This window comes from Salvelinus fontinalis, chromosome 1, assembly GCF_029448725.1.
Source record: "Salvelinus fontinalis isolate EN_2023a chromosome 1, ASM2944872v1, whole genome shotgun sequence".
Taxonomy (NCBI): Eukaryota; Metazoa; Chordata; class Actinopteri; order Salmoniformes; family Salmonidae; genus Salvelinus; species Salvelinus fontinalis.
This window is the reverse complement of record NC_074665.1, coordinates 10221551-10235692: the sequence shown is the minus strand read 5'-3', so window position 1 is coordinate 10235692 and position 14142 is coordinate 10221551. Positions and strand designations below refer to the sequence as shown.

Here is a 14142-nt window from a genome sequence, read left to right as displayed (position 1 = left end):
CCAGTTAAAAGAAAAATGTTTATAAGATATTGACGCTCCTTGGCAGTTTATATAGCTAGCATAGAGTAGTAGCTGAATTGCTTAGCGTAGCCCTCCAACCCAATGTCATAACGTTGTCCCAATTCTTTACCTCTACCTCTAATCACTTTTGTATCTCTATCTCTTCTCTATCTCTTCTATATCTCTATCTCTTCTATATCACTATCTCTTCTCTATCGTTATATCTTCTCTATCTATATCTCTATCTCTATCTCTTCTCTATCTCTTCTCTATATATATATCTCTTCACTATCTCTTCTATATCTCTCTCTTCTCTATCTATATCTCCATCTCTTCTCTATCTCTTCTCTACATCTATCTCTTCTATATCTCTCTCTTCTCTATCTATATCGCCATCTATATCGCAATCTCTTCTCTATCTCTTCTATATCTCTACCTCTATCTCTTTTCTATCTCCATCTCTTCTCTATCTCTTCTATATCACTATCTCTTCTCTATCGTTATATCTTCTCTATCTATATCTCTATCTCTTCTCTATCTCTTCTACATCTCTGTCTCTTCTCAATCTCTATCTCTATATTTTTTCAATCTCTACCTCTATTTTCCAAATCTCTACCTCTATCGCTATCTCTACCTCTATCTTCTTAATCTCTACCTCTATCGCTATCTCTATATCTTCTCAATCTCTATCTCTACCTCTATCTTCTTAATCTCTACCTCTATCTTCTTAATATCTACCTCTATATCACTTCTCTATATCTATCTCATCTCTATCTCTTCTCTATCTCCATCTCTATCTCTATCGCTTCTCTATCTCAATCTCTATCTTTATCTATATCTCTTCTCTATCTCTTCTGTATCTCTATATTTATCTATATCTCTACTCTATCTCTATATCTTCTTTATCTCTATTTATTCTATATGTCTTCTTTATCGCTATCTCTTCTATATCTCTATCTCCTCTATATCTCTATCTCTTCTATATCTCTATCTCCCCTCTGAGATCTTGGGCCTTCAGAACCAGTTGTCTCGGCATGGTTGTCTGAAGACCCTCCAGGACCAAGAGGACTTCTGTTTCACGGTTAACCACCACAACCGTGGTCCAGTCCAGCTGCAGAGAACACTACAGGAGATCAGGAAGAGGAGTTGAGTTCTCATCTTGTTATCTTCGTTGTCAACATTGTAACGGGAAAGGGCTTAGTTTCTCGAAAGCTTAGGCAATGGATGAAAGATTATCTTGAGTGATATTTGTCAAAAGTAGTGTACGATATAGGGAATAGGTTGCCATAGGGCTCTGGTCAAAAGTAGTACACTATAAAGGGCAGTGGTTCCCAAACGTTTTATAGTTCCGTACCCATTCAAACATTCAACCTCCAGCTGTACCCCCTCTAGCACCAGGGTCAGCACACTCTCAAATGTTGTTTTTGACCATCATGTTAAGCCTGCCACACACACTATACGTTATTAAATATAAGAATGAGTGGGAGTTTCTGTCACAACCCGGCTCGTGGGAAGTGACAAAGAGCTCTTGTAGGACCAGGGCACAAATAATAATATAACAATAATCAACCATTTTGCTCTGTATTTAACAATCTTACATATAAAACCTTATTTGTTCATCGAAAGTCGTGAATAACTCACCACAGGTTAATGAGAAGGGTGGGCTTGAAAGGATGCACATAACTCTGCAATGTTGGGTTGTATTGGAGAGTCTCAGTCTTAAATCATTTTCCACACACAGTCTGTGCCTGTATTTAGTTTCCATGCTAGTGAGGGCCGAGAATCCACTCTCACATAGGTACGTGGTTGCAAAGAGCATCAGTGTCTTAACAGCGTGATTTGCCACGGCAGGATACTCTGAGCGCAGCCCAATCCAGAAATCTGGCAGTGGCTTCTGATTAAATTACATTTTCACAGAACCGCTTGTTGCAATTTTGATGAGGCTCTCTTGTTCAGATATCGTTAAGTGGACTGGAGGCAGGGCATGAAAGGGATAACGAATCCAGTTGTTTGTGTCACCCGTTTCTGTAAAGTACCTGCGTGATTGCGCACCCAACTCACTCAGGTGCTTCGCTTTTGACATTGTCCGTAAGCTTGAGTTCATTTGCACACAAAAAATCATACAATGAAGGAAAGACCTGTGAGTTGTCCTTGTTAGTACAGACAGTGCAAACTCCAACATCTTAATCGTACCCTCAATTTGAGTGTTGGCCTTACTAAATGGACTGTTTGAAAAGGTGAAGAAATATTATTATAATATTTTTTTTAATGTGAATCACATTTTTATTTGGCGTACCCCCGTCGGCATTGCGCATACCCCAGTTTGGTAATTCCTGATATAGGGTGCCATAGGGCTCTGGTCTAAAGTAGTGTACGATATAGGGAATAGGGTGCCATAGGGCTCTGGTCAAAAGTAGTGCACTATAAAGGGAATAGGGCGCCATTCTGAGCCTGTGATGTTGATGTGCTTTATGGCCTTGACAGTGATTGGCAGCCGCTCCACACCTGATGTGATGTCAGCGGGATGGGGTTGGAGCCAGCAGGAGATGTTAGTAAAGCTCCCTAGAATTCACGTCACCACCGCGGAGAGAAGACACCTGGACCGGGTGAGTCAGTGCTGCTCAATTAAGTCGACCTGAATGTCCCCAAACTCAATTCGGTTTTCAATTCAGTCAGTTCAGGATGTCCTCATGAAGACAAAGCTGGAGGGGCAGGAGATGTGAGGCGTACAGAGAATGAAACATCCTATTTACAGGGCCAATGGTAACTACTTCTCAACTTCTAAAGATATAATCAACCGTGGACGAATGATAGTAAACCTAGCTTCACGTTGAAATAATGGTGTCCTTTGGGCTATTCAGAAGTCAATGTAGCCTTCATAATACCCAACCTCACTCTGAATTTACTGTCACATCCTGTCACGTTCCTGACCTATTTCTGTTAGTTTGTTGTATGTGTTAGTTGGTCAGGACGTGAGTTTTGGGTGGGCATTCTATGTTTTCTGTTTCTATGTTGGTTTAAGGGTTGCCTGGTATGGCTCTTAATTAGAGGCAGGTGTTTGGCGTTCCTCTAATTGAGAGTCATATTTAGGTAGGTTGTTTCACAGTGTTCGTGGTGGGTGGTTGTCTCCTGTGTCAGTGTTTGTCGCACCATACGGGACTGTTCGGTTTGTTTTTGTACAGTTCGGTTTGTTTTTGTACATCGTCATTTTGTGTAGTCTATTTTCCCTGTTCGTGCGTTCTTCGTGTTTAATGTAAGTTCGTCGTCCAGGTCTGTCTACTCCGTTTGTTGTTTTGTTAGTTATAGTGAAGTTCGTGTTTTTTCGTCTTGTCTTTAAATAAATTATGTGTTCACAACCCGCTGCGCCTTGGTTCCATCACTACTCCTCCTTTTCGGTTGAAGAGGAGGAGGACTACCGTTACACATCCAGCTTGTTTAAGAAGAAGAGTTACTTTCAACTATTCAATGTTATTTAGTCTACGCAAATGAGTTTGGAAGCTGATCAACATTTAAATGTGTAGATGTGATAGCTTAGCTGAAATGAACACAACTCCGTTACCAAGCTGAGCAGGGTACATAGAGGTAGGTATCTGGACGGTAGACTCATTGTCACTGAAGTACATTACCCCTCATGTACCAGTAGGTGGCAGTGTTTAGGCATGGACTGTGGCTTCACATTTTGTTTCAATATCCCTCTCATACCTTTTTCAATATCAGATGTGAACTAGTATTTGAACCCAGGCCAGCAGAGCTCTGGTGTAGCCCACCAGGGCATCAAGATGCTGGGAAGAAGAGTAGCTGGGCCTGGCTCTGACAATTCTTCCATCGGTGTGAATTCTCACCTGTGGCAGGCGGGGCGACAGCCACGCACGCACGCACGCACGCACACAAGCACGCACACACACGCACACGCACGCACAGACACACGCACGTACAAACACACGCACGTACAGACACACACACACACACACACACGCCCCTACCAGGACGGCAGTCCCCACATCCCCAAGAAATACCCCCCCCCTCCAAACTAGGGAACCGCGGCGCAGTGCTTTGCTCATTTAGTATGAAACCATCTGTTTAGCTATTTATGTGATTTATAATTCTATTTACGTTTCCCCTGTTTCTTATGGACTAGTCTAGTTGTGATCTCATCATCGTGTTGAATTTCACAGCTGTCTGTGTATGATCCGTATGGAGTATTAGCTATGTCAGTACTGTACAGAGCGCACACAGGTATTTTGACCTCACTAAATGGAAAGCGTATAAAAGGCAGACTCCTTCTCAGCAGAGAGAATCTTAGTCAGTGTCAGGATTTACGTTTATGAGGTATGTGCTATGTGTTGACTCACTGGAAATTAACTTTTGATGTTAACGTCATAAACGTCTAATTTATTTGAGTAACGGGCTCGTGCACAAATGTGAGTTGGTGATTTGGTTCTGGACTTCTCTGATTCAGAGGGGTTTGGGTTTAAATGCGGAAGACACATTTCAGTTGAAGGCATTCAGTTGTACAACTGACTAGGTATCTCCCCTTTCCCATCACTTCTCTCCTCTCTGTTCTCTCTCTTTCTCCTTTTGAGTAAACCCCACCCTGCTCCTCTCTCCTCTGTGAGTAAACCCCATCCTGCTCCTCTCTCCTCTGTGAGTAAACCCCACCCTGCTCCTCTTTCCTCTGTGCTGTGAGTAAACCCCATCCTGCTCCTCTCTCCTCTGTGAGTAAACCCCATCCTGCTCCTCTCTCCTCTGTGAGTAAACCCCACCCTTCTCCTCTCTCCTCTGTGAGTAAACCCCATCCTGCTCCTCTCTCCTCTGTGAGTAAACCCCATCCTGCTCCTCTCTCCTCTGTGAGTAAACCCCACCCTGCTCCTCTCTCCTCTGTGCTGTGAGTAAACCCCACCCTGCTCCTCTCTCCTCTGTGAGTAAACCCCATCCTGCTCCTCTCTCCTCTGTGAGTAAACCCCACCCTTCTCCTCTCTCCTCTGTGAGTAAACCCCATCCTGCTCCTCTCTCCTCTGTGAGTAAACCCCATCCTGCTCCTCTCTCCTCTGTGCTGTGAGTAAACCCCACCCTGCTCCTCTCTCCTCTCCTCTGTGAGTAAACCCCATCCTGCTCCTCTCTCCTCTGTGCTGTGAGTAAACCCCATCCTGCTCCTCTCTCCTCTAGCTCCTCTGTGGTGCCAGTTACCAACCGCCAGACAAAGTGTGTCTTCATCCCAGAGATCAGTGTTATCGGGTGTGAGTGTCGTCACCACCAGGGTACCCTTGAGAAGTAGCACATCATTAGGAATATATTAACAATGCGACACGTACTGTGCGGCTCACACACACATTGCATAGAGATGTGGTGGCCAGGGAGGATGAGGGGTATCCGTACGGTGATGTGTTACCCGACCGACAGGCCTGCCGACTGGGCAGCACAGGGAGGAAGGTCCCCCTGAAGAGGACCTTTTTTAAAATGTATTTTTTATTTCACCTTTATTGTCACGTCTGCTCCCGCTCTTCCCCTCCCCCTGGCGCTTGAGGGAGCCAGAATCCCTTGCATCACTCACTCCTGCCATCCATCACGTACACCTGCCTTTCCTCGTCACGCGCATCAGCGTTATTGGACTCACCTGGACTCTCTTATCACCTGTTCATTTCCTCCCCTATATGTGTCAGTTCCCCAGCTCTGTTCCCCGCTTCTGCATTGATTGTTTTCTGTTTGCTAACGCTGTTTATGTCTCGTTCCATGTCCGTTATTTATTAAATGTTACTCCCCGTACCTGCTTCGTCTCTCCAGCGTCATGTTTGTGACATTTATTTAACCAGGTAGGCTAGTTGAGAACAAGTTCTCATTTACAACTGAGACCTGGCCAAGATAAAGCAAAGCAGTGTGACACAAACAACAACACAGAGTTACACATGGAATAAACAATAAACAAGCCAATAACACAATAAACAAGTCAATGACACAGTAGAAAAAAAGAAAGTCAATATACAGTGTGTGCAAAAGGTATGAGGAGGTAGGCAATAAATAGGCCATAGGAGCAAAGACTTACAATTTAGCAGATGAACACTGGAGTGATAAATGAGCAGATAATGATGTGCAAGTAGAGATACTGGTGTGCAAAAGAGCAGAAAAGTAAAGAAAACAGCATGGGGATGAGGTAGGTAGATTGGGTGGGCTACCTTACCAGTTAGGGTGTGAGGTTCTGGTCCTACTAATCTTGAAACCCAAAACCAAGTGCTGTGTTCCCTAGCTAGCTTGAATCAAATCGCTTGCAGAATCCAATCGAGTAGCTAGTTTGTGCCATTTCATTCTGGGGGGTGGGGAGTGTTCAAACCGGAGCTAACTGACTGTGAGGCCTATCTCAGTGTGTCATTTAATGTTTGCTCACAGATTGTCCCTTCAGAGACAGGAAGAAGGCTTATGCCGGGAGAGAGACTTCCGGAAAGAGGGTCTAGAGAGAGACTTCCACAAAGAGGGTCTGGAGAGAAACTTCCAGAAAGAGGGTCTGGGGAGAGACTTCCAGAAAGAGGGTCTGGAGAGAGACTTCCAGAAAGAGGGTCTGGAGAGAAACTTCCAGAAAGAGGGTCTGGGGAGAGACTTCCAGAAAGAGGGTCTGGAGAGAGACTTCCAGAAAGAGGGTCTGGAGAGAGACTTCCAGAAAGAGGGTCTGGAGAGAAACTTCCAGAAAGAGGGTCTGGGGAGAAACTTCCAGAAAGAGGGTCTGGGGAGAACTCTGCAGCCTGCCTCTTCTCACAGCAGCAGGAACAGGACTATACTGAGCAAATGTTTCCCAAGGTACGTGTCAAACCACACACACTTAATGAGACGCTGAGAGGCAAACACACCTGCAGGAGGGATAGTGTCATCCCCTGCCCTGACCCTCTCCCTCCCTCCCTTGAGTCTCAATCCAAGAACAGCAATCATCTTGTGCAAAAATATGTTTATTTTAAAAAAATAACCAGAATGATTAATTCTGTCCCAAGAGCAAAAAAAGATAGATGATTTTCTGTACGTATTCAGTAGAGAGTAGAGAATAATAGACAGTAGAGAAGAGGTATAATATGAGAGAGAGAGAGAGAGAGAGAGAGAGAGAGAGAGAGAGAGAGAGAGACAGAGAAACAGAGAGACAGAGAGAAGGATTGTTTTTTCCACTTGATACAGTATGTGTCCTGTGCCAATAAAACCCATTTGAATTGGATTGAAACATAGAATAGCTGGAAGAGCTAGGATGAGAAAGTGATGCTATGTTGAGGTACTGAGATGGACATATATGGACAGAGGACGAAGGACCCATGTCTCACATACCTCTGTGTCACAATGGAACTGGGAAAACAGCCCTGACTGGAGAGACCAGAGGGAACTGGGCAAACAGTCCTGGCTGGAGAGACCAGAGGGAACTGGGAAAACAGTCCTGACTGGAGAGACCAGAGGGAACTGGGCAAACAGTCCTGACTGGAGAGACCAGAGGGAACTGGGCAAACAGTCCTGACTGGAGAGACCAGAGGGAACTGGGAAAACAGTCCTGACTGGAGAGACCAGAGGGAACTGGGCAAACAGTCCCGACTGGAGAGACCAGAGGGAACTGGGCAAACAGTCCTGACTGGAGAGACCAGAGGGAACTGGGAAAACAGTCCTGACTGGAGAGACCAGAGGGAACTGGGCAAACAGTCCTGACTGGAGAGACCAGAGGGAACTGGGCAAACAGTCCTGACTGGAGAGACCAGAGGGAACTGGGCAAACAGCTGGAGAGACCAGAGGGAACTGGGCAAACAGCTGGAGAGACCAGAGGGAACTGGGAAAACAGTCCTGACTGGAGAGACCAGAGGGAACTGGGCAAACAGTCCTGACTGGAGAGACCAGAGGGAACTGGGCAAACAGTCCTGACTGGAGAGACCAGAGGGAACTGGGCAAACAGCTGGAGAGACCAGAGGGAACTGGGCAAACAGTCCTGACTGGAGAGACCAGAGGGAACTGGGCAAACAGCTGGAGAGACCAGAGGGAACTGGGAAAACAGTCCTGACTGGAGAGACCAGAGGGAACTGGGCAAACAGTCCTGACTGGAGAGACCAGAGGGAACTGGGCAAACAGTCCTGACTGGTGAGACCAGAGGGAACTGGGCAAACAGTCCTGACTGGAGAGACCAGAGGGAACTGGGCAAACAGTTGGAGAGACCAGAGGGAACTGGGCAAACAGCTGGAGAGACCAGAGGGAACTGGGCAAACAGCTGGAGAGACCAGAGGGAACTGGGCAAACAGCTGGAGAGACCAGAGGGAACTGGGCAAACAGCTGGAGAGACCAGAGGGAACTGGGCAAACAGTCCTGACTGGAGAGACCAGAGGGAACTGGGCAAACAGTCCTGGCTGGAGAGACCAGAGGGAACTGGGCAAACAGCTGGAGAGACCAGAGGGAACTGGGCAAACAGTCCTGACTGGAGAGACCAGAGGGAACTGGGCAAACAGCTGGAGAGACCAGAGGGAACTGGGAAAACAGTCCTGACTGGAGAGACCAGAGGGAACTGGGAAAACAGTCCTGACTGGAGAGACCAGAGGGAACTGGGAAAACGGTCCTGGCTGGAGAGACCAGAGGGAACTGGGCAAACAGTCTTGACTGGAGAGACCAGAGGGAACTGGGCAAACAGTCTTGACTGGAGAGACCAGAGGGAACTGGGCAAACAGTCCTGACTGGAGAGACCAGAGGGAACTGGGAAAACAGCCCTGACTGGAGAGACCAGAGGGAACTGAGCAAACAGTCCTGGCTGGAGAGACCAGAGGGAACTGGGCAAACAGTCCTGGCTGGAGAGACCAGAGGGAACTGGGCAAACAGTCCTGACTGGAGAGACCAGAGGGAACTGGGCAAACAGCTGGAGAGACCAGAGGGAACTGGGCAAACAGCTGGAGAGACCAGAGGGAACTGGGCAAACAGTCCTGACTGGAGAGACCAGAGGGAACTGGGCAAACAGTCCTGACTGGAGAGACCAGAGGGAACTGGGCAAACAGTCCTGACTGGTGAGACCAGAGGGAACTGGGCAAACAGTCCTGATTGGAGAGACCAGAGGGAACTGGGCAAACAGTCCTGACTGGAGAGACCAGAGGGAACTGGGCAAACAGTCCTGGCTGGAGAGACCAGAGGGAACTGGGCAAACAGTCCTGGCTGGAGAGACCAGAGGGAACTGGGCAAACAGCTGGAGAGACCAGAGGGAACTGGGCAAACAGCTGGAGAGACCAGAGGGAACTGGGCAAACAGTCCTGACTGGAGAGACCAGAGGGAACTGGGCAAACAGTCCTGACTGGTGAGACCAGAGGGAACTGGGCAAACAGTCCTGACTGGTGAGACCAGAGGGAACTGGGCAAACAGTCCTGATTGGAGAGACCAGAGGGAACTGGGCAAACAGTCCTGACTGGAGAGACCAGAGGGAACTGGACAAACAGCTGGAGAGACCAGAGGGAACTGGGCAAACAGTCCTGACTGGAGAGACCAGAGGGAACTGGGCAAACAGCTGGAGAGACCAGAGGGAACTGGGCAAACAGTCCTGACTGGAGAGACCAGAGGGAACTGGGCAAACAGTCCTGACTGGAGAGACCAGAGGGAACTGGGCAAACAGTCCTGACTGGAGAGACCAGAGGGAACTGGGCAAACAGTCCTGGCTGGAGAGACCAGAGGGAACTGGGCAAACAGCTGGAGAGACCAGAGGGAACTGGGCAAACAGCTGGAGAGACCAGAGGGAACTGGGCAAACAGCTGGAGAGACCAGAGGGAACTGGGCAAACAGCTGGAGAGACCAGAGGGAACTGGGCAAACAGCTGGAGAGACCAGAGGGAACTGGGCAAACAGTCCTGACTGGAGAGACCAGAGGGAACTGGGCAAACAGCTGGAGAGACCAGAGGGAACTGGAAGGGGATGGAGGAGAGCAGGGGAAGGCCGATAGTGGATGGACAGAACTGCTGTGCTGGCATTACTCACCCTGGCCCACTGCTGACAGATGGATGGGAAGGAAGGAAAGAAGGAAGAGAGAGAGAGAAGGAGAGAGGGAGGCAGGGTAGTTGAGGTGAGGGAGGAGAGGGTAGTTGAGGTGAGGGGGCAGGGTAGTTGAGGTGAGGGAGGCAGGGTAGTTGAGGTGAGGAAGGCAGGGTAGTTGAGGTGAGGAAGGCAGGGTAGTTGAGGTGAGGAAGGCAGGGTAGTTGAGGTGAGGAAGGCAGGGTAGTTGAGGTGAGGAAGGCAGGGTAGTTGAGGTGAGGGAGGAGAGGGAGTTGAGGTGAGGGAGGAGAGGGTAGTTGAGGTGAGGGGGGCAGGGTAGTTGAGGTGAGGGAGGCAGGGTAGTTGAGGTGAGGGAGGCAGGGTAGTTGAGGTGAGGGGGGCAGGGTAGTTGAGGTGAGGGAGGCAGGGTAGTTGAGGTGAGGAAGGCAGGGTAGTTGAGGTGAGGGAGGCAGGGTAGTTGAGGTGAGGGAGGCAGGGTAGTTGAGGTGAGGGAGGAGAGGGTAGTTGAGGTGAGGGAGGCAGGGTAGTTGAGGTGAGGAAGGCAGGGTAGTTGAGGTGAGGGAGGCAGGGTAGTTGAGGTGAGGAAGGCAGGGTAGTTGAGGTGAGGAAGGCAGGGTAGTTGAGGTGAGGAAGGCAGGGTAGTTGAGGTGAGGGAGGCAGGGTAGTTGAGGTGAGGAAGGCAGGGTAGTTGAGGTGAGGGAGGCAGGGTAGTTGAGGTGAGGAAGGCAGGGTAGTTGAGGTGAGGGAGGAGAGGGAGTTGAGGTGAGGAAGGCAGGGTAGTTGAGGTGAGGGAGGCAGGGTAGTTGAGGTGAGGAAGGCAGGGTAGTTGAGGTGAGGAAGGCAGGGTAGTTGAGGTGAGGGAGGAGAGGGAGTTGAGGTGAGGGAGGAGAGGGTAGTTGAGGTGAGGGAGGCAGGGTAGTTGAGGTGAGGAAGGCAGGGTAGTTGAGGTGAGGAAGGCAGGGTAGTTGAGGTGAGGAAGGCAGGGTAGTTGAGGTGAGGAAGGCAGGGTAGTTGAGGTGAGGAAGGCAGGGTAGTTGAGGTGAGGGAGGAGAGGGTAGTTGAGGTGAGGAAGGCAGGGTAGTTGAGGTGAGGAAGGCAGGGTAGTTGAGGTGAGGGAGGAGAGGGTAGTTGAGGTGAGGAAGGCAGGGTAGTTGAGGTGAGGGAGGAGAGGGTAGTTGAGGTGAGGAAGGCAGGGTAGTTGAGGTGAGGGAGGCAGGGTAGTTGAGGTGAGGAAGGCAGGGTAGTTGAGGTGAGGAAGGCAGGGTAGTTGAGGAGAGGGAGTTGAGGTGAGGGAGGAGAGGGTAGTTGAGGTGAGGGGGGCAGGGTAGTTGATGTGAGGAAGGCAGGGTAGTTGAGGTGAGGGAGGCAGGGTAGTTGAGGGGAGGAAGGCAGGGTAGTTGAGGTGAGGGAGGAGAGGGAGTTGAGGTGAGGGAGGAGAGGGTAGTTGAGGTGAGGGGGGCAGGGTAGTTGAGGTGAGGAAGGCAGGGTAGTTGAGGTGAGGGGGGCAGGGTAGTTGAGGGGAGGGAGGCAGGGTAGTTGAGGTGAGGGAGGCAGGGAGTTGAGGTGAGGGAGGAGAGGGTAGTTGAGGTGAGGGAGGAGAGGGTAGTTGAGGTGAGGGGGCAGGGTAGTTGAGGTGAGGGAGGAGAGGGTAGTTGAGGTGAGGGAGGCAGGGTAGTTGAGGTGAGGAAGGCAGGGTAGTTGAGGTGAGGGAGGCAGGGTAGTTGAGGGGAGGGAGGCAGGGTAGTTGAGGGGAGGGAGGCAGGGTAGTTGAGGTGAGGGAGGCAGGGTAGTTGAGGTGAGGGAGGAGAGGGTAGTTGAGGTGAGGGAGGCAGGGTAGTTGAGGTGAGGAAGGCAGGGTAGTTGAGGTGAGGGAGGCAGGGTAGTTGAGGTGAGGGAGGAGAGGGTAGTTGAGGTGAGGAAGGCAGGGTAGTTGAGGTGAGGAAGGCAGGGGAGGTGAGGGAGGCGGGGTAGTTGAGGTGAGGGAGGCAGGGTAGTTGAGGTGAAGAAGGCGGGGTAGTTGAGGTGAGGGAGGCGGGGTAGTTGAGAGAAGAAGGCGGGGTAGTTTAGGTGAGGGAGGCCGGGTAGTTGAGGTGAGGAAGGCAGGGTAGTTGAGGTGAGGAAGGCAGGGTAGTTGAGGTGAAGAAGGCGGGGTAGTTGAGGTGAGGGAGGCGGGGTAGTTGAGGTGAAGAAGGCGGGGTAGTTGAGGTGAGGGAGGCCGGGTAGTTGAGGTGAGGTGAGGGACGGTAGTTGAGGTGAGGTGAGGGAGGCCGGGTAGTTGAGGTGAGGGAGGCAGGGTAGTTGAGGTGAGGGAGGCGGGGTAGTTGAGGTGAGGAAGGCAGGGTAGTTGAGGTGAGGGAGGCAGGGTAGTTGAGATGAGGAAGGCAGGGTATTTGAGGTGAGGTGAGGGAGGCAGGGTATTTGAGGTGAGGTGAGGGAGGCAGGGTAGTTGAGGTGAGGGAGGCGGGGTAGTTGAGGTGAGGGAGGCAGGGTAGTTGAGGTGAGGAAGGCAGGGTAGTTGAGGTGTGGAAGGCAGGGTAGTTGAGGTGAGGGAGGAAGGGTAGTTGAGGTGAGGAAGGCAGGGTAGTTGAGGTGAGGGAGGCAGGGTAGTTGAGGTGAGGAAGGCAGGGTAGTTGAGGTGAGGGAGGAGAGGGAGTTGAGGTGAGGAAGGCAGGGTAGTTGAGGTGAGGGAGGCAGGGTAGTTGAGGTGAGGAAGGCAGGGTAGTTGAGGTGAGGAAGGCAGGGTAGTTGAGGTGAGGGAGGAGAGGGAGTTGAGGTGAGGGAGGAGAGGGTAGTTGAGGTGAGGGAGGCAGGGTAGTTGAGGTGAGGAAGGCAGGGTAGTTGAGGTGAGGAAGGCAGGGTAGTTGAGGTGAGGAAGGCAGGGTAGTTGAGGTGAGGAAGGCAGGGTAGTTGAGGTGAGGAAGGCAGGGTAGTTGAGGTGAGGGAGGAGAGGGTAGTTGAGGTGAGGAAGGCAGGGTAGTTGAGGTGAGGAAGGCAGGGTAGTTGAGGTGAGGGAGGAGAGGGTAGTTGAGGTGAGGAAGGCAGGGTAGTTGAGGTGAGGGAGGAGAGGGTAGTTGAGGTGAGGAAGGCAGGGTAGTTGAGGTGAGGGAGGCAGGGTAGTTGAGGTGAGGAAGGCAGGGTAGTTGAGGTGAGGAAGGCAGGGTAGTTGAGGAGAGGGAGTTGAGGTGAGGGAGGAGAGGGTAGTTGAGGTGAGGGGGGCAGGGTAGTTGATGTGAGGAAGGCAGGGTAGTTGAGGTGAGGGAGGCAGGGTAGTTGAGGGGAGGAAGGCAGGGTAGTTGAGGTGAGGGAGGAGAGGGAGTTGAGGTGAGGGAGGAGAGGGTAGTTGAGGTGAGGGGGGCAGGGTAGTTGAGGTGAGGAAGGCAGGGTAGTTGAGGTGAGGGGGGCAGGGTAGTTGAGGGGAGGGAGGCAGGGTAGTTGAGGTGAGGGAGGCAGGGAGTTGAGGTGAGGGAGGAGAGGGTAGTTGAGGTGAGGGAGGAGAGGGTAGTTGAGGTGAGGGGGCAGGGTAGTTGAGGTGAGGGAGGAGAGGGTAGTTGAGGTGAGGGAGGCAGGGTAGTTGAGGTGAGGAAGGCAGGGTAGTTGAGGTGAGGGAGGCAGGGTAGTTGAGGGGAGGGAGGCAGGGTAGTTGAGGGGAGGGAGGCAGGGTAGTTGAGGTGAGGGAGGCAGGGTAGTTGAGGTGAGGGAGGAGAGGGTAGTTGAGGTGAGGGAGGCAGGGTAGTTGAGGTGAGGAAGGCAGGGTAGTTGAGGTGAGGGAGGCAGGGTAGTTGAGGTGAGGGAGGAGAGGGTAGTTGAGGTGAGGAAGGCAGGGTAGTTGAGGTGAGGAAGGCAGGGGAGGTGAGGGAGGCGGGGTAGTTGAGGTGAGGGAGGCAGGGTAGTTGAGGTGAAGAAGGCGGGGTAGTTGAGGTGAGGGAGGCGGGGTAGTTGAGAGAAGAAGGCGGGGTAGTTGAGGTGAGGGAGGCCGGGTAGTTGAGGTGAGGAAGGCAGGGTAGTTGAGGTGAGGAAGGCAGGGTAGTTGAGGTGAAGAAGGCGGGGTAGTTGAGGTGAGGGAGGCGGGGTAGTTGAGGTGAAGAAGGCGGGGTAGTTGAGGTGAGGGAGGCCGGGTAGTTGAGGTGAGGTGAGGGACGGTAGTTGAGGTGAGGTGAGGGAGGCCGGGTAGTTGAGG

At 51.1% G+C, this 14142-nt stretch overlaps 1 protein-coding gene across 6 annotated transcripts in view; it reads left to right on the top strand.

Moving 5' to 3' along the window:
• The window catches only part of si:ch211-130h14.4 (uncharacterized), a 76498-nt gene that overhangs the window by 29593 nt on the left and 32763 nt on the right, over positions 1–14142 (top strand). For 5 of the 6 annotated variants that reach the window (XM_055866001.1, XM_055865919.1, XM_055865786.1 and 2 more), the window contains 3 exons: positions 1004–1145; positions 2485–2606; positions 6382–6786. In XM_055866001.1, coding sequence (XP_055721976.1) covers positions 1004–1145; positions 2485–2606; positions 6382–6786 — 669 coding nt within the window. The remainder of the gene's footprint in view (positions 1–1003; positions 1146–2484; positions 2607–6381; positions 6787–14142) is intronic. The other variant, XM_055866164.1, reaches the window with a different exon arrangement.